The sequence below is a fragment of the Venturia canescens genome, chromosome 2 (genome assembly GCF_019457755.1).
Source record: "Venturia canescens isolate UGA chromosome 2, ASM1945775v1, whole genome shotgun sequence".
Classification (NCBI taxonomy): domain Eukaryota; kingdom Metazoa; phylum Arthropoda; class Insecta; order Hymenoptera; family Ichneumonidae; genus Venturia; species Venturia canescens.
In genome coordinates this window covers 14,229,924-14,252,658 of record NC_057422.1, presented here as the reverse complement: position 1 = coordinate 14,252,658, position 22,735 = coordinate 14,229,924, and the positions used below count along the sequence as shown (strand labels likewise).

The following is a 22,735-nucleotide window of genomic DNA, read 5'->3' as shown; positions in this document are numbered from 1 at the left end:
AAACTCGAATGCGACGTATGATCTCAGGTTTATTCGATCAGGCTCTTTTGGGATTTTAAAAATGTACTCACCGTGGTTTTTCCGTCACTTCGTGTCCGAAGATATTCGATGGGAAAAACATACGGTCCCGAGGCACACCAATAAAATGTCACTGCACTTCTGTCCGATAAATATAACCTAAATCGAAAACGATGTGACATTATTGAACAACGAAGGCAAACACATTGAGTACTGTTATGAGAATAGCTTTCGCAAATTGAAACAAATTGGCGTCACGAAAAATCATTTGTTTACTTATTTATTGTATTTCGATCAAATTATAATTCGATCTGGTGCGAATCTATAACTTAAGAATTTTGCTTACATTTTCTCACTTTACGGGTATATATATGTGTATATTTAGTCGTTACGAATTTTACGAGTCGGGCAATATGCTATCGATAGTTTTGCGTCTCGTTTTATAAACGTATTATCAAAGTCTCAGCAAATATAATTGCCTATTCGTGATAAGAAACGTATTGCATATGATTCGTGTTTATTGTTTTGAGTAAATACACAGAGGGCACCACGTAATGGTAAAACCATCGGAAGAACAAGGTCTTATTCACTGAAACTTAAATCGTATTTACCGACTATCGATGTCACTGTTTTTAGTTTACACATTGTCGATTTCAGCTTTATCGATCGGTACTTTCGACTCGCTTTTTTATCGACACGCGAAAACAGTCCTATCTTCTGTACCGAGTAAGAAGGAATTTAACAAAAATGCGAGATCCGGTTTGAATCCAATATGGCGAATACTCATGCTGAAAAAAAAGAAAATAATCCCGAACCGTAGAATCGGCGCACGCAACGTGTTTATTGTGCACAGCAAGCGAAATAAAAAAATCGTCAAAGCTGGTCTCCCTTGCACTCGTGTGTGTATGTGTACGATACACATTCTTGTCGCGAGTGTTTCTTCTTTGATGCACACACATCGCGACAAGGCGGGCGAGTTTTACCGGTTGCGCGCGCATCTGATTTTGTGTGCAGAAAAATTAGCTTTATTATAATTATGCGTTTCTCGTAGTCCGCACACACCAGTGACGGAAGATACGGAAAATAATAAAAATGTTTTCGTAGCCTCGTCCGCGAGGCTGTGAACCATCGCGTGTGTTTCACGCGAATACAATATTGAAAAATCGTCTAAATATTCGTCCGAATACGATAAAATGAGCTAAGAAACGAGCAAAGATGCTTGTGGCGTTCGTACCGACGCCTTCCCTGAGTGCTCCGAGCTCCGAGAGTGTCTATTTTTTTCGGTTCATTTTTCAATTCGCCATTCCGCACACTGTCGTTGAATGTCAGTGTTATTCAACACAATAATCACAATCGACCTATTGTCCTGTCGTCATATTTTGGCTTCTACGGTGGTCCTATCGCTATAATTGTACTCGACCTCCACTTTTTTCTCTCACCTGATTTTTCGATACCTCCTTTACTATGGCCTATGCACCCATTCCCAATATCGTCACTGTACACACTCCAAAAATAGGCTGCAATGAATTATCAATGAACACGCTCAATGAGGTAAGATTGTTCATTTGCCATTGATTATACTGTAGATTCAGAAATCTCAATCACAATTTCAAGAAATCTTTTATTTTCGTTCTTCAGTATGTTTGTAGCAGATCATAAAAAATGTTGATTCAAAAATCATGACAATTCATTTTGATGGATTTCATGTTATTGTAATCGAATGAACGTTTATATTGTTTATTCAATAATGACGTTGGTTGGACTTGCCCACAGTCCAACAAATAAAAATTTACTCCAAATTTAAAAAAATCCTCTTTCACACAAGATTTTCTATTTGACTATTATTCTATTTTAAGCACTAAGTCAATTGAAAATCTCACTGAATAGATGGCACGGAATTAGTTGGCAAATTTCCACATTGGGGAGCTTTGATTATGAGTTATCAAAATAGATTTAATATTCTTACAAAACAGTTGAATCAAATAAAGTTCAATCGAATGCCCATTCTCTCGAGTTTTATCTCATTATTTATACTCTTAACTGTCAATTGATACTTACACTCCTTTTATTTTATTATTGTGATTGTTACTATACTGAACTTTACAGAGTTTCATATGCATTGAATTGAGTATTGTAAGCTGGTCATATTTATTTAGATTACCATTACCATTAATCTTTTTTATCTATACAAATAGATGTTGATATAAACTTTCGTAGTTGTACTGAATCAATTGAACACTATAATCAATTTTGGAGTCAAATATATCATTCAATGCTTAATGTATGATCTTTACCCAAGTTTGCTTAGCGCATCGATCATTCTACTTTTTGTTTAATATTGGAATAAATACCTTCTTGTATTGTACATAAATGTATTATAAAAAAACTATTCCTTGCCTATATGATAACTGTTATTTTTTACAATGTAAAGCTTGTACAAAGGTTCTAACAAGTATGACAAAGTATTGAATGTTCCTAGTGAGAAGGAAATTGATAAAAAAAATAATAAAACATAGTATTTATGTTGCGAATTATTTTGCAGATATTAAATTCGGAATCAGTAAAACGATTGCTCAATAGGCAAAACGTTTACCTGCAAACACCATTGACAGATGGCTCAGTGGCTTCTGATTTAGCCTTGTCAAAAAACTCTTATGAAAAGCGAAATGGTTCCATGGAGAGCAATACTAAGGCAGAAACAAAGCCAGAATTGTCAGTTATACCAATATTAAACTTAAGTGAAAAGGAAAAATTATCGAGGATAGACGCAGACGACCAGCATTTATTGCCCTCAAAGACTGAGGGAAAATCAGCTATTGCTCTCTTGCCACTCAGAAGAGAAAATAAAATTTGTGGTCATAGCGAAGAATGTGAAAACCTGATGTGCACCGTGGACATTGAACGATTGGTGATAGGAGAAGAAATAACACCCCTGATTGCAATAAACTTGGAATCAGAGGAAGAAATCGATGCACCGGTCTCGAAACATTGCAAAGATGATAAATGCGATGCATTGAGCATTGATCATGATCGTTGTCGAAGAGCTGTAATAAGATGTAACCGCTGCGATCGCTCATCTCGCTGTGACATTTGTCTCGTCAATTTGAAGACTCGTAAATCGAAAATGATGCATAAAAATTGTAAGCTGCGGCCCGAGTACAGACACAACAAAACCAGTCGAACTCAACTGATGAAAGACAGAATGAGAATGCGAGAATTACAGATATTGAAGTCTACAAAAACCAGAAGAATTGATTATAGTGACCCGATTAACGGGCATAATCGTGCTTTCGAAAGTTTGCAAAGAAATTCCGAGCTCATTGTCATACCAAAAACTAGCTTGTCCATTCAGCATCATCCAACCATAAGAATTACTTCGGTTACCGGTGCTACAACACCACCGAATACTTCTCGGAGGGATAACTATGGAAAACTGTTGCCCCGTTATCCATTCTTTCCAGGACAAAAACTAGTCGTTGGTCAATCAGCGGGCAATGATTCCAAGGATTCTCCAGGAAAATCGAGCACTCGTAACGATCCTAATGTACCAATAACGTCTCCCAGAGCTCAACATTTTATTTCCATTCGACGGAGCGGAAATACCAGACAAAATAATGAACCCAACGATTATTCTCCATCGCAACCACAAACTGGTTCTTCCTCGACTCCTTATTTGATGCCTATCCGTGTCGTTCCCATCAGCGGGCTCACAATGGAATCCCCTCTTTTAACTCAGGGAGTTCCAAAGTTTTGTCTTGTTTCTCAGACTCCCAATCAAACGATGAGTTTCGCAAACACTCCAGCAAAGATTTTGCCTCAAACGAACGAACGAATGAGAGGTCAAGCGGTTGCGAACAAAATATCAAGGAAAGCCGAATCCGAATTTACTTTAAAACGATACAAGTCTGGCTTGCGACGTGGTAGACGAAAAAAAAATGGAGCCAAACGAGCCAAATCGTTCGAATGTAACTTCTGCTCGAAATCATTTAGCACCGACTGGTACTTCAAACTTCACATTGCCAAGCACAAAGGCGAAATTAAATTCACTTGTAAATATTGTAAAAAACCATTTATGCATCATTGCAACATGAGAAAACACGTGATGACGATGCACAAACAGGAAGCAGCTGACGACGACGACGAATACGCCAACGCTGAGGACGATAACGCCGAATTTCTCCATTGCTTTAATTGCAAAGTCGTATTTAATTCGAGAATTGAAAAAGAAAATCATCGCTGTTCGATCGTTTGTTTACGGTGTCACGCGAGAATCACCGATGGTGATTTGGCTAATCATCTCAAAACTAAACACGAGATGTCCGCAACAAAAGTTCTAGAAGAAATTGAACGGCAAAAACGACAGAAAATTATGTTAGTTCAGAATCGTGACAAAAAAAAGCGTGAATTTATCAAGCAACAAGCCCGAGCTGTCAAAACGAAAGAATCAACGAAGAACAAACTCGTGGAACGTGAAAATGGTAATTTGAAGAGGAAAAAAGGCGCTTCGAATTCAAACGATTCACGAGGAACGAAACAGGAAGCAAATAAAAATCAAATCAAAATGCCCGTACGACGATTGACTCGGAGAAGAAATCATAATTTTGTTGACCAATCAGACACTCCAGAGACCGATGAAAATCTCGAAGAAACTTCACAAACCGACTCATTGACAGAATCAAGTAAGTATTCTATTTATTTGAATCTACGTAATCAATAGGCACGGAAAATAAATTACCTATCTCATTTTAATAGACTGTTAATGTTAAAAATTACATTTTTCCATACAGCTCCAGGAGCAGCTGACGCAAATCTCATATCCCGATGAAATTCGTGATTGGATTTCCCATAGTTTCGATAAACCCAGCGTAACCGAATGTCCAGACTCGTTGACTTCAAGATTTTTTTTTTTTCTACAGCAGTGAATTCACGCAATCGCTTAACATTTAGAGCATTTTGCTCGAAAGTTGGAAGAACTTTTTTCTATCCCCCTTTCCCTCAAATAACGTATTGACAAGTTATCTTTTGGTGAAGTCCAAATGTTTTTTTCACTCATCAGGATTTTTTTACTATTGCTAGTTTGAGCTTATTGATCACTTTGATAAGTTCTTCAAATCATTCACACCTTTTACCCTATTCCATTCTCACTCACGATTATTATTTTTTCTTCAATACAATTTTCTAGGATTTAATTTTAGTACAATAAAAAAATATTTCAAGATTCCTATGGAATTTTGCACTTGAATCGCATAAGGATTTTTTGTGAATAGCTTGTCATATTATTGCTCTAAGACTAAAGCTAAAATCATCTTTTCATTACTTTTTTGGTGATATTGATTTTTACGCTTCTTTTCGGTACAAAGCACTGAATAAATGACAAAAACATGTAACATATTTCATATTTCAGCAAATTTATGAAAAATCGGATCAAGCACATGCAAAAAAGGAATATGCAATTATTGCGATTAGGTAGTGATTTTTTTCGTTTTCTTTTTTTTAAAAAAAAAAAAACAAAATTTCGTGTTCCTGCCACGATCATCACATCACTAAAAATTGTGATATATTTATAAGAGTTGTGTAATTTACCGTGTTAGATTTATTTCACACCGATGTTACGCAATTAAGAAAAAAAAAAGATAGAAAGACAGGAGTGTACGAATAAGAAGAAATTAAAAGGGCTTAATGTTACAAAACGTAATTCGGAAGAAACAAAATACAAATTGTGCAGACAACGTTCCTCAATCGAAAAAATGATTCATTAAATCGAGTGCCTTGCCATAAGACCTTTATTATTTAAAGAAAAGAAACAAATATTTCGTGTGATAAATTTTGTACAAACTAATACTTTCAAGAAATTTTCTGATCAAGCGAGAATTCCTTTGAGCATGCTTCAACAATGTTTTCAGCAAAAATCATATTCACCCATTTCACATTTTACGATTTACATTTTTTTTCATCATTTTTTCCAAAATGGTTAGAAATAATGGTCAGAAAAGGATGAATTTACGATTGTAATAGTTTTGATGATCACAAAAACAGTATTAAAATACGCCCGAATGTTTTTTTTCCAAGTGTTTCACACCATTTATAAGAAGAATCAATAAAATTTTTATGTCGCATGTTTATGAAATTATTTATTTTTTTCCTTACATTAACTTACAAGCGTAAAACATGTGGGTTTGAGTTTTATATTCGATCCAAAGCTTCCAACATTATGACGCTGTTGCCTCGAATTACCTGGAAAATGAGAATGCCTTGTTGAAAAAAAGAAGTATTTGTATTTTTATTATATTTTTGCTCATGAACTCACCACCATGCCGATGTTGTTTTTTGTGCCATCTTTGCATTCTTCAACAGTTTCGTCAATGACCATGTTCATGAATGGATCGAATCCTCTCAGAATTCCTATGACATGCCTTCCGCCGTTTAATTTGACTGAAAATTCACGCAATAAATCGGTTACTAGAAAATGCTAAAAAAATTCTTGTTTATTCACTTCGTATAACATAATTCATATTTTTCGAATATAATTTTAACAAAAATTCCACTCACGCGACAGCCTCTTGTCCATATACCTAGAATGTAAAACAGATTTTACATTGAAATCAAATACGTTGGTGGAAGCCGCTAAACGTTTTCCGGACCATAACCTCGAAATTCGTACTGGAACTTTATGAATATTTGCTCTTACCGTGGGAATTAAAATTACTTACTTTTTCAATTCTGGAGGATGAGCTTTACTCATGATTGTAACGGATGAATTATTTACAGAGTATGTTAACAATATCAAATTGAAGACAAATTAAGCGTTATTATTTGCCGCTTGTTGTCGCTTGACCGCTTGACACGTGCTGCCTTTCGGGCTCTGTGGGATTATTTCAAACTATCAAAAAATATATAGTGACACAGCCGACAAAATTTAGGATACATTCTACTTGGACGCTGACAGCGTTAATAACGCTAATAACGCTTAAACGTGTTCGATTTGAAGTGAACGCGGTGACGCTGGTTGCGTTCACGTCATGTTCGACTTGGTGCAATTACAAAATGACGGAACCAACGAGTGATTTGTTCTTTTTCAATTACTCGACGAAATAACACTGAATTCATCGAAAAATGAAGACAGCGAAACAAGCAGTAGTACGATAACAGAGATAACAAACGATTGTCTCTGTGGATGCGTTCAACCACTTGAACGTCGGGAGCGTTGAGAACACAATTCTAAACGCACCCATCTAAACGCTTGTAGCGTTTACAACGCCAAGTCGAACGCAAAATAGCGCTATTAACGCTGTCAGCGTCCAAGTAGAATAGACTAACGAATGTACTGTGGCACATTCCCTAAACTATGGAAGGGAGATAGCCATAGAGGAGAAGAAGAAGAAGAAGTTAATATTTAATTATTCCTTAATATTTAATTATTCAATTTCGAAATTATAAATTAGAAGAATTCTAAGGAGACCGTTTAACGTGCTTATTCAATTTGACATGTAGATACTATTATGATAACGATTATTTTTGATTGTCAATTCGAATAATACAAGATGGACCCAGAAACCAGACGACATTCATCATCACCTCCAATCACCTCTCTCTCCAACATAGTGGCTCCACCATACAGAAGAAAACAAAAACCAAGGAAAGGAACAAAATTATTGTAATCTATCATGGCCGCTTTGTTCGGTTTATCACGAACCATTGGCATTGTTGCAAACAATTGTTTAAAACGTGTCAATCCCGGATTATTTGCTAAACATCGATTTACACGTATGTTTACGTTATTCTGATATGAATATTTCATATGCGCGTATGCCTAGCTTATTCTATGATTTTTAACCTCACTTTTTCGAAATCCTTTAATACTATCGCATTAAAAACTAGTGAAATACATTTTAAAAATAAAAGCAGCTTGAGCAAGACGATTGAATTTTCACTCAGAAATTTTTTTTTCTGTCGTAATTTCCGTTTTATGCAGATCCTCAACCGTTGTCGCGATCGTTCGCCGGCCCAATACGTTACGGACTTCCATGGATACCAAAGATACCGGACCATCAGACAGAAGTGGAAGACACAACGATAGTTGATGACAAGTTAACCGAAGGTTAGGAATATTTTTCGTTTATCATTTTTGTCGATTTTATCATCTGTCCTTATATAGTTGTGGTTGACTTAATCGTTTTGAAAAATTCTAACCTCAAAATGCTCCACGATTGTACAAATGAACTTTCAAAACAGAAGCAAGGTGAACCACGGAAAATCTCTTGATTTTGCATCGTTTGATTCCTACCCATAGTTATTGATCCTTTATATCGAAAATTTTTCATTGTTGAACGAAAGTGATTTCAGGGTTTTATGCTATAACAATTGAGAAAATCACAAAAATGGTGGGGAATTTGGATGATGTTTTTGCGTAATGAGTTCTGGAAAATTTGTACTCAATCTTCATATAAAAAAAAATTCTTCCAAAAGATAGTAAAATACAAGGGTCCCTGAGATTTAAGAAACAATACTGTGAGATTTAACCAAATGTAAAGACTATAAAAGAAGTTTCAAGTGAATATAAAAAAGAAAATTCTGTGTCAAAAAGATACAGTTGTTTTTGATCCTCTGCTAGGATTTTAGAATTAATTTTGACCATTCATTTTGTTTTATGCAGATGTTGTGAATGCAGTCAATAACCAAGTAAGCACAGGCACAACAAGTAGGCTGTTTGCAGTGGTACACATTTGTGGCAAGCAATTCAAAGTGACGGATAACGATTTGATAGTGATCCAAGGTTATTGGCCACCGATGCCTGGTGATCAATTAAAACTTGAGAAAGTATTGCTTGTAGGCAGTACAGACTTTACTCTGGTTGGTCGACCGCTTCTTAATCGAGAATTAGTCAGCGTAGATGCGACTGTAATCGAGAAGACATTTTCCAACACAAAAACAAGATTTCGTATGAGAGCGAGAAAGCAATACAAGCGTATACATTGTGAGTATATAGTCAATTCTTTGAATGATACAATAATATCCTCATCCTCTAAATTTTGACTTTTGTCCATGAAAAAAATTAGACCAAGTTTTTCCATATTATTTGAGCCTGGATCTGCTGGTCGTGCAATCCTATCCTGTCAAATAGTCTCAACAATGAGCTAACTTTGTTGTCACTCGATTATAGTATTACAAAAACTTTAGAGAAATTTGTCAGTTTCTAAATGAGAAGTTACTCAATGGCAATACTTCAAAGTCACTAAGAAAATGAGACTCAATCAAAATTTTCCGATTGCAGATTCGTGTTCAAAGTAAAAAATTAAAAAAAAAAACGTTCAAATTTTTTTAAAGATGAACTTGTGAACTAGTAAAATATTTCCATAACAATAATATTAATGATTCGATAACTGAAATCCTGCTATAATCTAATTCACCATTTTATGATGAATGTCTACATGTTTTTTCTATCTCAGTTTACAGAATACCTCACACGATGGTGAGAATAAATTCGATAAGAATCAATGGAAACATTGACGACAAAAAAGAGGTTGAAGGTTTGGATAGAGTATATTAATTTAATACTAATAACTATTGCGATTGGTTAAAGTAATCGTGAAACTCATATTCCCTCAGGATTTTTGTAAATATCCTCTAGCAATAAACTGTATAAAAAAATGTTCTATTACAAAAATACAACAAAAATTGACGATCAAAGCTGGAATAAGATTGCCAAGTTCAAAAACCTCATCTGGAATTTATTTCATTAGGAAGGAAAACATTAAATTCCACAATTCCTGCATATTCCATTCTTTCATTCCTTCCATCTTTGTTTTTCTTTTGTCCCTGTTTTCACACATACATAGTCATGAATATCAGGGCTTAAGCTACGATAAAACTTTGAACGTTTGTACAGTCTTTTCATCAGCATCTGAAAATAAATTTATTAATATACATATATAAGTGTATATGTATATGTTGTGTATATATGTGTATATATCACCACCTTAATTATTCTCGAGATCTTTGATTTTTTAATGAGGTAAACAAGGATTGCGAAGATTGTATGGAACCCGTACGAGCTCTTAATCGAAAAAAACAACAAAAAATACCATCTTCTCGTCTATCTAGATATGTTTTCTTCGCCTGAATTCTTCAAATCCTATACATTGTCCGAATAATTTTCTTCGGTCTTAATCAATCCAAAATATGCCACGACCTTGGCTGGCTCGGTCAACTTTCAAATCTTTACCATCGATCTCGTCTCAATTCTCATTGTAAATTCCAATTTCTAGAATCCTGCAAATTTTCTAGCGAAAAAAATAATTATTGCTAAATTGATAACAGAGAAAAGAAAATAGTAGACTGTCTTTTATTCATTAGCTATGCTTTTCAACGTCCAGTAATTTCTATGAGTTCTAATAAAGTAAGAATGAAAAACAAACTAAAAGTGAAGTCGTTAAACTCATTTCAAAATGGCAGTCAACGAGGTAACAAAAAAGCAGACAAAATTTCTTAAGCCCGCTGTAGGAAGAATAAGAGAATTAAAATATATACTTTGAAATTGTAAACATAGCAGAGACTACAAAAAATAGGAAGAATCAAAAACAACGAGGCTTCTGGAATAACGATTCAAGATAAATCGATTCTATAACGCACTAAAAAATTTGACAATATAAAATATAAACTAAAACAACTGGTAGAAAAGTTGGGGATTCACCGTATTGCCACAACCGCGCGATTCAATGAGGGTGTGTTTGCAACCCTATTCAATTCACCATAATAATTATTCCACAAAGTGGTTGCCAGGAGTCGTATAGAAAAATTCCTCCTTCAGTAACATCAAATTTTTCGTATCTACAACACTGCATTTCATTTTTTTTTCTTTCAAATATTACCTCGGTTTTTTCGTCAAAAGTGAGACATGTATATTTTCCCAAATTTTCAAGAAACAGTATATTTCTAGATTTTTTTAGTTTTTGAAGAAAAACTTCCCTAGAAATATTCACAATGAGCCGTAAAGAATCACATCGGCTCGAGCATTCATCTTGAATTTTCTCGTATATGGCTGCTACGGAAAATTCAAAACGATGGAAAGGCATATAGACGCGCCTTAGTGCGATATTAACCGCATTCACCCTTCCAAGGTAACCTGGCCGAATGAAGGAGGCCCAAATCCGCAGATCTCGACTCTCTTTACTATGTTCAAGTCGGAAAATCTCGGATAAAAAATGGAGTGATTCTAAAGAATCCGAGTGTTTAAAAACCTTGACGGGTCGGCGTAACGAATCGAAAGAAAGTGTTTTCTCCTAGCACATTTAGGAGCGCGTGAACCAGCCTTAGAATTTACTGAAGGCAAAATTCAGGAAAAAAATGTGCTTTTCTGGAGTCAATACTGCGACTCTAGATTTTTTTTTTTTTTAAATGATCTTCCGTCCCGACAGGGGTTTTCGGAAGCTGCAAAAAAACAATGAAATGTTTACCGGTACAAAGTATTGTCGTCGTGAATTTCGCTCATGAAAACGCAGTCCTAGAAATCTCGAGTTTTGGCTGTGAAGGATCACACGATTCCTGAAATTCCTAAGAAAAAAGTGCTTTTAAGAGTTCATTTTTTATCCACCGTTCGTGAGAAATATGATCTAAGAAAAATTTATCAATCAGAAGAGTTAATTTGAACGTGGGCATAAATAAGGGCCCGACTGTTGCTTCCCTTCCTCGATGTAGTTTCTCACCGTTTAAAATTCACCGTTACGAATCAATGAACATTTCAAGAACAGTGCATCGAAAAGGAATCTCTAAAAGAAATTCTTTTCAGAATTCCACGATCTGACGAAGGCTCTTGCTTCAGTCGCGATATCCCGGAAACTATGAGCTCTGGATCTCTCCGAAGGCTCTTTCAAGTGGCAAACGTATACGACGACAACAATCGTGAAACACGATGAATTATGATTTGTTTGCGCTACAACAATTTGTACAATCGAAACATCCGGTGTGCTATCTTTTGATCGACCACGACGCTCTATTACTGTTTCCAGGCTCGTTCATCCGTAACATTTGATCGCGTAGGTCGGTTATCGTTTCCTGTAGTACGCGCTTTTCCTTCAACAAACGATTTATATCATCTTGAGCCGCGGTCAATCGCGATTTCAACGAATCGGATTCCACTTCGACTCGTCGAAGACGCGAATTTTCCTCGGACAAACGTTCCAGCGTTGTGATACGGCGTCTCAATTCCTCGTTCTCTGATTTCATAGATTTGCTCGATTGTCGTAACGACATTAGCTCCAAATCACGCTCTACGTCCCTTGAACTTTGACCACTCGACAACGTCCCGTTCGAACTTCCCTCACCAAGAGTGCTCACTGAAATTCAACATTCTTATTACCGTCAAGTAAATACAGTTTTTCAAAAATTATTAAAAATCAATGAAATCAAGGATGAAGCTCATCGAGTCTATTCGAATGAAATTTGTGAGAAACTAACCTGTCGGGCCTATGAAAAAAATGCCGCTCGCATCCCTGGATATTCTGGTTTTTGATATATTCAGATCAATCGGAATTGGTCCAGGAGAAGTGATGTTATTGGGTGGACGATCCTCGTTCAGTCGAAGTGTTATGTTTTCCAACAGTAACTGTAATGAAAAACACGTTGTATCATAATCCTAATAAATCAGGATTCCTTCGGTACATTTTGTAACTCAACCATTCAGAAAATTCGTGATCATTTAACATCGCAGTTTTTTATTAAGGTTCACCATCGATCGTCCAGTCAATAATAATCTCGATGTACATTTACACTCCTGACACGTAAAGAACAAAAGTTATCGTTTTCTTTTCACCAGTAATAAGGTGCAAGTCTATTGTTTTTTTTTTTTTTTGTTAAATATCAAGCGGCTCCGACAAAACTGGTAAAGGTGCAGGCATTATAATACAAATTGAAAAATAACAGAAATGCAGAACTTGAAGAGTATTTAAAACGAATGAATAGCGATGCAAATTTATGAAAATGTGAAAATTAATTGAACAATTTTCTTTTTTAATCTTTCTATATTCATGTTTTTACTCAAACCGTTCTGCTGCGAGAACACCTCGAAAAACGGAAATCATTATTATATTCGAGTATGTGAAAATACTGTGAAGCAAAGCAAAAAATGGAATAAACTCACCTCCATTGGTATGGGTTTTGGTATTATTTCGTCCTCTGCAAGATCAGCGAGCCCGGTGACGGAGCTCATGGAAAGTACCAAGGGAACGTCAGCAACTCGAATTTCAAGTGTGTCCTCGAACATGTCCATAAGAGCCTGCTTATCATGCAAGTCAATGTCGCAAATGTTGGAAGTGATTGTTTTTTCCTGAGAGGATCTCCGGCTGCTGAGTTCACCGATTGTGCACTGGCTCGCCTGGGACAGTCTCCTGGAGTCTTCTTTGTTCTTCAATCCGTGATCGAGGCGGAGCTTTATTCGTGCACGACAATCGGCATCCGATGGTAATTCGACCCAGCCTCTCGAACGCGAGCTAAACTTTGTCTGAATCATTTTCACCAAAAGAATATCCAGTTAGTATTCATAAAAAACGAATATTTGATTTTTTCTTAATTGTTTCTTGGCTCTCCAGATTCCTCAACTACGACGAATTAGTTAACATACTTCAGGCTTGCAAAATTTCTTGTTCATGCGAGAAATAAATTTTCATTATGAAGATCGATGGTTCTTTGTTTTTTGAATTTTTAAAAATTAGATGATGAAGCTTACATTTGAAAAATCAAGAAACTATGAAATGTTTTAGCTCCAAATTTAATTGTAATTCGGTTTCGTCATTTCGCCTACGAGAGATGACGATTTAATTCAAATACGATTTTTTGTTTATTTAAAACTATGCCTAACGTATTTCTATATTTTTTGTTGAAATGTGGAAGAATAAAATCACTGAATTGAATTCCAAACAGTCGGAAAATGATCGATAAAAAACAAGCAAACAATTCAGCCATAGCGCATTCCCCATTTTTTTTCAGCGTAAGCAAATTACGAATCATCGAGTATTGGGACATTCTCGAGAAAAAATTACTATTTTGAAAATACACTAAGACGAACATTCCAAAGAGATGCATGCACGCTTCCATTTCGCGACATACTCAGAGCTCTAACATCGATCCAACACTTTTGTTTTACTTGATGTACATAAATATGTATAAGTTAATGTCGCCAATACCTTTCTTTTGGCCTGCCACAAGTGCCACACAAAAACATTCATAAGAGAAGAAGAGCGCGGGAGAGAAAGCATGCAAAAAAACGTTAAAAATACGATAAAAATCGTATGAATACATGTTATGTTAAAAATTCTTATGTTTTTCGTTCTTTATCGTGATGTTAAACTTGATGTGAAATCAGAGTAAACCGAATTGAGTAATGCAATTCTTCGTGAAACTTTAAAAAATTGTCAAATATTCTATTTCAATGAGTTTGTAACGATTAATTTTGTTCCCAAAAATTCAACTTTTATAAACTCATCCCCTATGGAATGACTATAAAAATCGTAGATTTTTAAAAATATTTTTTTCATATTTATTGCATTGAAAAAAATAAGTTTGTCTCCAGTTCGATTCGAGGTATGCAGTCGTTCAAATTATTATTGTACAGCAAAGACAATATTCGTGGAATACCAAAAGCCACACCGGGACTTCTGTACATTCGAACAAACTATGTCCAAAACAAAAGACAGAAAAAAATACGAATGATAGAGAAAGAGAACGCGAATAAATATCGTAGAAAAAAATGGATTTCTAACAGCGAAAAACGGAAATCAAACCCACCTGAAATTCGTCCCACGGTATCGAAGAACATTCCTCACTTGCTATATTCGATATTTGCACTTTCAATGAAGACGCAAAGCCTGAAGATTGTTGGATTAATTCCATTTTTGATAGTTTGAAAGTCGTCATTGAAACCTAGTAAACAAATACCAATAAACAAATGAAAGTCGGTTTCCAAATTATCAGCGAACTGTTTGAAATTGATTGATTGTATATTCGAAACAGCATCCGACTTGAAGATTTTGTTAAAGCCGTTGGAAATGAAGTAAAAAATATGCTCCGTCGCTAAATCTTGAAAACGGTTGAAATAAAATAAAATAAAACGTGAGAAATACTCACGAGATCTTTCCTCTTGCACACACTGTCCATGGACCTTTCGCTCTGGGTATCGGGTGTTTCCTCAACAACGACTTCGCGTGCTTCTTCGACGGTGGTAATGCCAATGGGATTGAGACTACCGAAAACGTCCATTTTTTCTTGTTCCTCAAGGGAAACAACGATATAGTTTTCGCTGTCAGAGCTAATATCACTGCGCATGGAGACTGTATCACTGCTGCCGTCCTCGGGCGAGGCTTTGAGTGCAGAATCGATGGAGGTCATGAGGTTGGCGAAACCTTTTTTCATGGATGAGAGACCGACGTTGAAATTATTCGGGATGAAAGGTGGTGGTGTAGAAGAATTATCATTTTTTATGTTGGGACTTTTAAGGATGGAATTTTTGGGTATTGTTTCAAGTTCGGATTGTGTTGAGGGGTGAATTTGAAGTCGTGAGTCATGCTCGAATCTTAAAGGATGATGATCCTCGCTTTTGAAGGTAACAGTGGTCGATAATGGACAATTCGAGTGTGGAAAATCCATGGAAAGCATCGATGCAACTTCACTCTGTGGGGTTTCCACGTCGTTGCTCGTATTCAAGCGTTTAGCTCCAAACTCTCCTCGAGCATTTGCCGCCGTGTGTTGCCAAGCCAAATTTCCAGTAACGAGGTCGTCAGCGATGCTCGACGAGTCCGGTACTACCGACTCTAAATCACCTCCAGAATTTTCTTTTCCAGGAGTTTGCGATGGTGTTATGAAGGTCACTTCTATCTGGGGGACGAGCGCCCCAATCGCTACGGAGCCACCAGTTTCGACCTTCAATATTTTGTTCGAATCAACCACGAGATACGTCGCCATTTCTCCTATTGATTCTGAAAGCCGCAGCAGGAACAAGTACTGATAGTGATTTATTTGCACGCTCACGAGATTACTTATGTAAGCAAGTCCGTGAATATCCGCAGCTGTATTCGTTTCCCCATTTTTTTTTGTCGTCATTGTTCCATCATCTTGACTCGTGTTCACGTGCAACCAAATGGTCAAAGGAAATGCGTCGAGAAACGGTACTGGGCGCGTCGAACCTACCGCACGCGCCCCGTAGAAATCGCCCCAAACTGGCTCCAAATTACAACACCAAACATCCTTCGCCTCGGTCCATAATAATTCACGATTCACCTGGCGTATCAATTCGTTCACGCTGTTGCAGCTCGCATTTACCGGATACGTTCTCACGTTGTCTCTTCCTGTAGAATTCAAAAATATTTTCTCATTTCGATTAATAGAATAAAAATTTCCAGTTTTAATGATGGGAATACAGTTAATACCGGGAAAAATATGTGTCTAAAAAGCAAGCAAATTTCGATCATTAACAAATGACGCTTGATCTTCGAAGTAAAATGACAATCGTTACCTGCACAATGATCGAGAAATTTTTCAGTCACGACGTGAAAGTCGGACTCTTTGCTCGGAAATTCAGCACCAAAAAACATTTGAGCCATTTGAAAAGCATTCAAACAGGCTGCCAAATCAGCCCGTGACGATCTCTCGTTCGATCGAACATTCGTGATCGATACACGCGATGTTTGAATGTGCAATGACTTCGGTCGGTCCCTCTGATTCGGATAATCGTGCTGACCCTCGAACACTATCTAAAAGTGGAAGTTTAAACGGAATATGCAGATTTGTTTGGAGGAAATTCAAAAAATCATGGAAATTTTCAACTTTTTATATTAATTCTATCGTTTCATATTTCATATTTATTTGAACTGTAATTGACAGATTGTCAAACGAGAAGAAATTGGCGCAATTTTTGAAAAAATCCCTGTAGTTGCTTGAGAGGAAGTCCCGTAACAATGAGTCCCGTAGCAGATTGACATAGTAAAAGATAAAAATAAACATGAAATTTACCCTCGGTAGAATGGCCTCCAGTTTGACGTCAAAGTACATAAGATTGGAGGAGGAAACGGCGTTATTACTTTTTTCCGTACCGGCAATTAGTGAATGGTAGAGATTGAGTGCGAACGAATTGAACCACAAACATGAACAAATGTCGTAGTTGACCTGTATCGGATTCAATTGAACGTAGAATTTGGGTGGTGGCACTGAAAAGTGAAAGCATAAGTAAGCGAGTGAATTGTTGTGTGTTTTCTTTGGATTATTCCACAAATACTGCGATATTGACTTTTTTGGAGATATTTTTTTACAAAAATGTGAGAATTGATACGTACGTGGGAATGTGATGTCTCCAGGATAATAATAATAAGTGAATTCAGCATGAACGATCGTTACATCCTCGGGAAGACAAAATTTGTCGCGATCACCTGTAGATAAAAATAACTACATAATTATTTCATAACTCATATCGTACAAAACTAAACGACTAAATCGTAAAACAATGGTCAACCCATGCAAATTATTCCAGCTATGTTCTGAAACAAAAATATTTCTATGTAGGATATTTATTGACGAATACGTTTCGACGAATATTTTTTTCTCAGGATAATTTGACGAAAAATATTCGTCAAACAGAGGGACATCTCTACGATGCAATGTAAACGCGATGAAAATTCAGAAAAAAAATACGTTCGTTTTTTAAACACATCCAGGCAAGCGAACTACATCAGTTTACACTTCAACATTATTTCGGTTTTCGTTTGTTTTTATACCTTGTGTATGCTTCTTCCTCGTTTGAGCTGTACAATTTTTTATAACATTAGAATTTTACGAAACGAACATAAAATGTTTTATTTCATGGATACGAACGTGAAAAATTTTTTTCATACTCGCGAATATCATTTCAGCTGAAGATAATTGAACATGATTTTGTTTTTAAACGATAAATAATTATAAGGAGAAATTACAAATTTAGCTTAAAAAAATTATGCTACAAGTGGCATTCGTTCAGGTTTGAAATGAAAAAATTGCTCCACTAATAAACATAAATTGACTAAGATTTCAAAATCTATCGAGAAAATGGTTGAAATTTCATTCGATTGTACATTTCTTTAATTAAATTTTTTACCTGCAATAAATTCTTTCGTTGTCGGTTTCCTGGTCGAGCTTGTAACCTTAAATATTGTAAAGTCGTCGATCTTGATAATCATACAAGTAGTCATGAGCTTGGCGAGTTGTTCGAGAACGTAATTTTTCACGGGATTGCCGCTCGAGTGTTGGGACGGTTTTTTAGCTTCCGATTGATTTTGACCCGACATTTGTTGATGGGAATGTCGCTCAGAATCCTCTGACATGGATCGTTGATTTCCTGGAGGATAGAATGGTAAAAAGTTGATGCATTATTAATGAAGATACAAAATTGGCATAGAATGATTGTTTTTATCGCATTTTCATTCGAATAATCCAACAACATTCTTTACCTGTAAAATTCTTTTGATTCCGAAGCGGTGAATGTTGATTTCGACCCATATCGATAAAGTCCATAAATTGACCACGAAAAGAGTTCATGGATTGCTGGAGCCACTGACTATGAGGCGTTGCATTCTCTTTGTACTTCGCCCAATGTTTTCTATCCGCAATTGCCAGATGATAAGGATAATAATCAATTTGAAACTTCACAAGTGACACTTGTAAAGCGCCTCCGTCCTTGAGGTCAGGATGCAGCGATCTCCCGGCTGTCAATTTTAGGATGATTCAATAATCGAATGGTTAGTTTTATTATATTGCAGGCTTACGAGAAAAAAAAATTTAACGTAATGTTTAAAAAATGTTTGATAAAAAGTTTTCCAAATTTATCTTCGAAACTGTCCAGTGAAAAATCTTGTAACTTTTCTACAAACTTCGTTATGAATGCCTCAACACATGAAAATTCAAAAAAAATATTTCGGAATTATTAAGTAAAAAATAAAATGTTCTACCACTTCTCCAAGGAACACTCGTGAAACGACAATTTTTTGTTTTCAGTGTCTCGAAAATATGGAACAATAAATCATTTTGGAATCTGATATGTAAATGCATGTGTCCTGCGTGAATTCCCGAAATTAAAAAAAAAATCTATGGAAAAATAGTTTTTACTGTGCGGAACAAAGAAAGTACCTCCAGGATCGTCGCAAAGATGGAGATCTATTCGTTGCGACAAGAAGTGATAAGAAGTTTCAACAACATCGTATCTCGTGAACATTTTCGATATTAGACTATTTGGCGGAACTTTCGTTCTGGCTTGTTGTGATATTTGGGCTTGATATTCCGGCAAAACCTGCAAATTAATGTTTCTCCATTAAATCAGACTACTGTAAATCATAAGATGAATGTAATCAACTTTTTTCATTTATGCTAATCGTAAATGTTGGAAACGTATTGAAACAGTTTCAGATCATGTGGAACCGAACTTTTACAGTAATATAATTGATCATTTTATGAATAAAAATCCTTTTAATTTCGTATATGTATATGAGTGACTTTAAAGATGAGAAAATTACTGAGAAAATGTCACCTCAAGTTTTCTAGCAGCTTTTGTTTTGCGTTCGAGGACTGTAGCTCGTTCGACAAGATCGCCAAGTGAATCCATAAAGTGAAGTGCAGCCTTCAACTGCGAGTCCGTCAACACCCACAGAAGGTCATCGAGAATAAGTACGAGACGCGAGCCCATTACAAAACAGTCTGTGAAGCAAAGAGAAAACATACCAGAAATATAAAAAAAACGAGAAATTAAAATAGTAAAAGAAAACATCAATTCTGTAATTCGGTAAAAATTCAGCATCTCTGATGAAATTACAACGAAATACGATGAGCATTGAAAAATAAAAATATGAAAATAATAAAATCACGTACCAGATATTCTCTTTTTAATTGTGATTCGACACCGGGCTTGATTAGTGAGTAGTCTTAAAGGAGTAAGCGCCCTGTCCTTGGTACTTTGAGCCTCGATTCGAACAGTTTGCCACTCGAGCTCTTTGAAAATTAATAGCTGCCCACGTTCAGGATCTTTCACCCTTGTCATCCGAAGATCACAACGTTGCCACATTGGTGACTTTGATTCAACCATTATCCTCGAGATCTATTCACAGAGGAAAAGAAATACTGGCAATTAAATCTTCCTGTTTGTAATTCTCCTCCAGCTCCATTGAATATTTTGATAAAATTTAGAAAAACAAAAACACAGATTGATAATAAATTAAATGAAAGACAAAATTTCACGAATCAGTAATAATTGAAAGCACTGGCAAAGGATCGATACTTTCATCTCTTTTCACTTACCTGTACAGATGCGACAAATGCAGGACTTTTGAATGTAACTGAGACCAAGTTAACGGCAACAGTAATGCCGTCAATGACTTTGTGAATGAAGGAATATTTCGTGGAACCAGCAAGGGTTGCAGTCCCTTGAGGTGAGCAAGGGCTGCGGAGATCCTCGCATGTTTCCACTTCTATGTGAACTTCGTCCAACCGCTTGAATAAAAGGAAAAGGAATATTTGATAACATAATTACTCGAAAAGATGGAGTTCTTAAAAAATAACATTTATTAAAATTTAATATGAATGGTTTTTCCATTATGAATTTCATTCAATTTACTTTAGGCATTTAATTATTTTTACCTGAACATTATAAGCTAAAATTCGTGTTTTTTTATTTCAATCAATATTTTATGATATTTTTATGATCTCTATCTCTTTTTGCTAATTTTCGTATATAACTAATAATAATATGCCAAAATCAATTTGGTTGATGTCAGGAGCCAGCTGACCAAGCAAACATGTATGAAAATCCAAAATTATTTGTCATCAACGTACCAAGAATATTGGAACGCTTTTGAGTTTTGTCCATTGTATACGAAAGGTGACTTTGTTGCACCAAGCACTAGTCAGTCTCAGCCAGGATGGCAATTCCAGTAAATCGGTGAGAACAATTTCATCCAGCTCCAAATTATTGAGCTCCCCTTCTCCCTTGAATGTGCTTAAATTGATTTTGTCTGCCGAAAGGTTTTTGCAGAATCTAAGAAGAAAACAAAAATGTTAACTACATTTTTACATATATACACTTGAGACAACACGTAAAAAATTCTAATATAGAAAAATAATAATAAAATCAAGAAAATATATAAAATAGATTAGGTGGAACAACTGTACACAAAGTATTGGAAAATAAATAAGCCACAAAAAAATGAAAATTAATGAAAACATCACAAATACTTCTTTGTGCTTCCATAATCTGAAATTTTTTCATTTTGGAATTGCAAGACTTGTGTACCATACACAATACGTATTACCCATGAGCTGATGCAAAATAAGTGCTGGAAAGGTTATTTTTCGAAGTTTTAAGTTTTACTTGCCCAGGTGATTTCATGGAATAATATAGATAAAATAGCAATTCATAGTGTGAAATTGGGAAATATTAGATCAAAGATAAGGAAATTGTGTCTGTCAGAAGAAATTTATCTGCGGATTCGTACATACAGATATATAGCTATGATAATAGGTATTCAATCATTTTTTATGGACGTATGTATATGCGCGGGTACATTGATATATATTTTTATAGTGATATGTAGTTTAAGGATATTTAATTATGACAATTCATAACATATATTTAGATGCATATACGTAATGCATGTTGTAATTAAAGAGTGATAACAAGACGGTTGAAAAAAGTATTTTTAAAAGCACATCTATCTCAATATGGGGCAACGATATATAAATGAAAATTACGATTGCTTTCCAAAAGCATTGATTATGGAGATAAAGAAGGAAGCGTGAGGTTCGGATCCGGAACGATCGAAATTTGAATTAAAAAGATGTCAGATTAATAAAATAATCGTCAGAAAGCTCAGAGCAAACAGTAGGTTGAAATAACAGTGCATTTTCTTTATTATAGGATCCAGTTGTCAATAGGGTATACGTCAAAAGCAGACGAATTTTTTCGACCGTACGTACATATTTGCCAGAGTATTTCTATATATACATAGAGTATTCATGAAAACTTACCTTGACAGATGTTTAAGAAGTTGATTTTTAATTATCGAAACCATTTCGCACTCTCGTCGTGGAAGCCTTGCCGAAAATGTTGTGCTTCTCGTGAATCACGATGAATTTCACTGTAATGTCCGATAATCCATTACGAACGCGTTCCTTTGTTGAATTTAGGAAAAATGATGGAGCGCTTGAAATGGTCCATCGCCCATTTATATCATAAATTTTTTTTTTAATTTTTGATTTTTATAATACGACACAGAGCTACGTTTTTAAGAATTTCAATTGATTATGGTCTCAGGAAAGGAAGAGGAGAACCACACGCGATTATTACGTACATAGACAATACACCGCATGGCGCACTATAGCGCACCGCTACACTACTGAATTCTTTCACTCCTCCTGCTCCCTATTCCACTCTCACCAGAGACGTAGGTAGGAGACTTTAGCCAAAAGCAAACTAAAATCTGACATTTTAAGGCTCGTTTACATGACTTATTATCGCCGTTGGGTGTGTACTTCCCCTTCCAGGCTTTACGCGTCGTGGTAGTAACGATAGTGACACCGTCATAGGGACAATCAAATTTCCCCAATATAAAGCGGCGGACAGTTGCTGTTCCACCTTTATGCCAAGATGTTCTCTGTAGCTACCACTGAGAGTACCTCTGTGAACTTGGCCGACTGATTTTGAATTTCCGAATTTTTT

At 35.8% G+C, this 22,735-nt stretch overlaps 4 protein-coding genes across 7 annotated transcripts; 2 read left to right on the top strand and 2 right to left on the bottom strand.

Moving 5' to 3' along the window:
• The first annotated feature begins 919 nt into the window (after positions 1-919).
• LOC122406752 (uncharacterized) lies at positions 920-6,134 on the top strand. Its single transcript, XM_043412427.1, has 3 exons — positions 920-1,569; positions 2,561-4,697; positions 4,806-6,134. The coding sequence occupies exons 1-3, from the start codon at positions 1,483-1,485 to the stop codon at positions 4,841-4,843; spliced, it is 2,262 nt and encodes a 753-aa protein (XP_043268362.1). The 5' UTR covers positions 920-1,482; the 3' UTR covers positions 4,844-6,134.
• On the bottom strand, positions 6,130-7,067 carry SNRPG (small nuclear ribonucleoprotein G). Its single transcript, XM_043412441.1, has 4 exons — positions 6,729-7,067; positions 6,568-6,590; positions 6,326-6,450; positions 6,130-6,252 (listed from the first exon to the last, which is right to left on the bottom strand). The coding sequence occupies exons 1-4, from the start codon at positions 6,758-6,760 to the stop codon at positions 6,202-6,204; spliced, it is 231 nt and encodes a 76-aa protein (XP_043268376.1). The 5' UTR covers positions 6,761-7,067; the 3' UTR covers positions 6,130-6,201.
• Positions 7,068-7,567: 500 nt separating this feature from the next.
• Positions 7,568-9,705, top strand: mRpL21 (mitochondrial ribosomal protein L21). Its single transcript, XM_043412436.1, has 4 exons — positions 7,568-7,782; positions 7,991-8,116; positions 8,672-8,992; positions 9,465-9,705. Exons 1-4 carry the CDS (start codon positions 7,683-7,685, stop codon positions 9,563-9,565), a joined length of 648 nt encoding a protein of 215 aa, XP_043268371.1. The 5' UTR covers positions 7,568-7,682; the 3' UTR covers positions 9,566-9,705.
• A 20-nt stretch (positions 9,706-9,725) lies between these two features.
• Positions 9,726-22,486, bottom strand: LOC122406751 (UHRF1-binding protein 1). 4 transcript variants are annotated; one of them, XM_043412423.1, is made up of 18 exons: positions 22,045-22,486; positions 20,854-21,055; positions 20,320-20,511; positions 19,894-20,119; positions 19,556-19,722; positions 19,159-19,318; positions 18,483-18,737; positions 18,131-18,370; positions 17,775-17,801; positions 17,337-17,429; positions 17,017-17,210; positions 16,520-16,757; positions 15,136-16,352; positions 14,797-14,931; positions 14,196-14,207; positions 13,154-13,513; positions 12,472-12,619; positions 9,726-12,350 (listed from the first exon to the last, which is right to left on the bottom strand). In XM_043412423.1, exons 1-18 carry the CDS (start codon positions 22,086-22,088, stop codon positions 11,983-11,985), a joined length of 4,278 nt encoding a protein of 1,425 aa, XP_043268358.1. In that variant the 5' UTR covers positions 22,089-22,486; the 3' UTR covers positions 9,726-11,982. The 4 variants fall into 4 exon arrangements, with proteins under 4 accessions (XP_043268358.1, XP_043268359.1, XP_043268360.1 ...); XM_043412424.1 differs by lacking the exon at positions 14,196-14,207 and having other exon boundaries at positions 22,045-22,485; XM_043412425.1 differs by lacking the exon at positions 17,775-17,801 and having other exon boundaries at positions 22,045-22,485.
• Between the last annotated feature and the right edge of the window lie 249 nt (positions 22,487-22,735).

Coding starts and splice junctions, on each gene's coding strand:
- LOC122406751 (XM_043412423.1), bottom strand. CDS start 22,088: ATGGTTTCGATAATTAAAAATCAACTTCTTAAACATCTGTCAAG. Junction 19,319..19,555: donor AAGCTGCTAGAAAACTTGAG/GTGACATTTTCT, acceptor ATTAATTTGCAG/GTTTTGCCGGAATATCAAGC. Junction 12,620..13,153: donor CAAAACCCATACCAATGGAG/GTGAGTTTATTC, acceptor TTTTCATTACAG/TTACTGTTGGAAAACATAAC.
- mRpL21 (XM_043412436.1), top strand. CDS start 7,683: ATGGCCGCTTTGTTCGGTTTATCACGAACCATTGGCATTGTTGCAAAC. Junction 7,783..7,990: donor TGCTAAACATCGATTTACAC/GTATGTTTACGT, acceptor CGTTTTATGCAG/ATCCTCAACCGTTGTCGCGA. Junction 8,993..9,464: donor GCAATACAAGCGTATACATT/GTGAGTATATAG, acceptor TTTCTATCTCAG/TTTACAGAATACCTCACACG.
- SNRPG (XM_043412441.1), bottom strand. CDS start 6,760: ATGAGTAAAGCTCATCCTCCAGAATTGAAAAA. Junction 6,591..6,728: donor CATCCTCCAGAATTGAAAAA/GTAAGTAATTTT, acceptor TTTACATTCTAG/GTATATGGACAAGAGGCTGT. Junction 6,451..6,567: donor TATGGACAAGAGGCTGTCGC/GTGAGTGGAATT, acceptor GTGAATTTTCAG/TCAAATTAAACGGCGGAAGG.
- LOC122406752 (XM_043412427.1), top strand. CDS start 1,483: ATGGCCTATGCACCCATTCCCAATATCGTCACTGTACACACTCCAAAA. Junction 1,570..2,560: donor CAATGAACACGCTCAATGAG/GTAAGATTGTTC, acceptor ATTATTTTGCAG/ATATTAAATTCGGAATCAGT. Junction 4,698..4,805: donor CGACTCATTGACAGAATCAA/GTAAGTATTCTA, acceptor TTTTCCATACAG/CTCCAGGAGCAGCTGACGCA.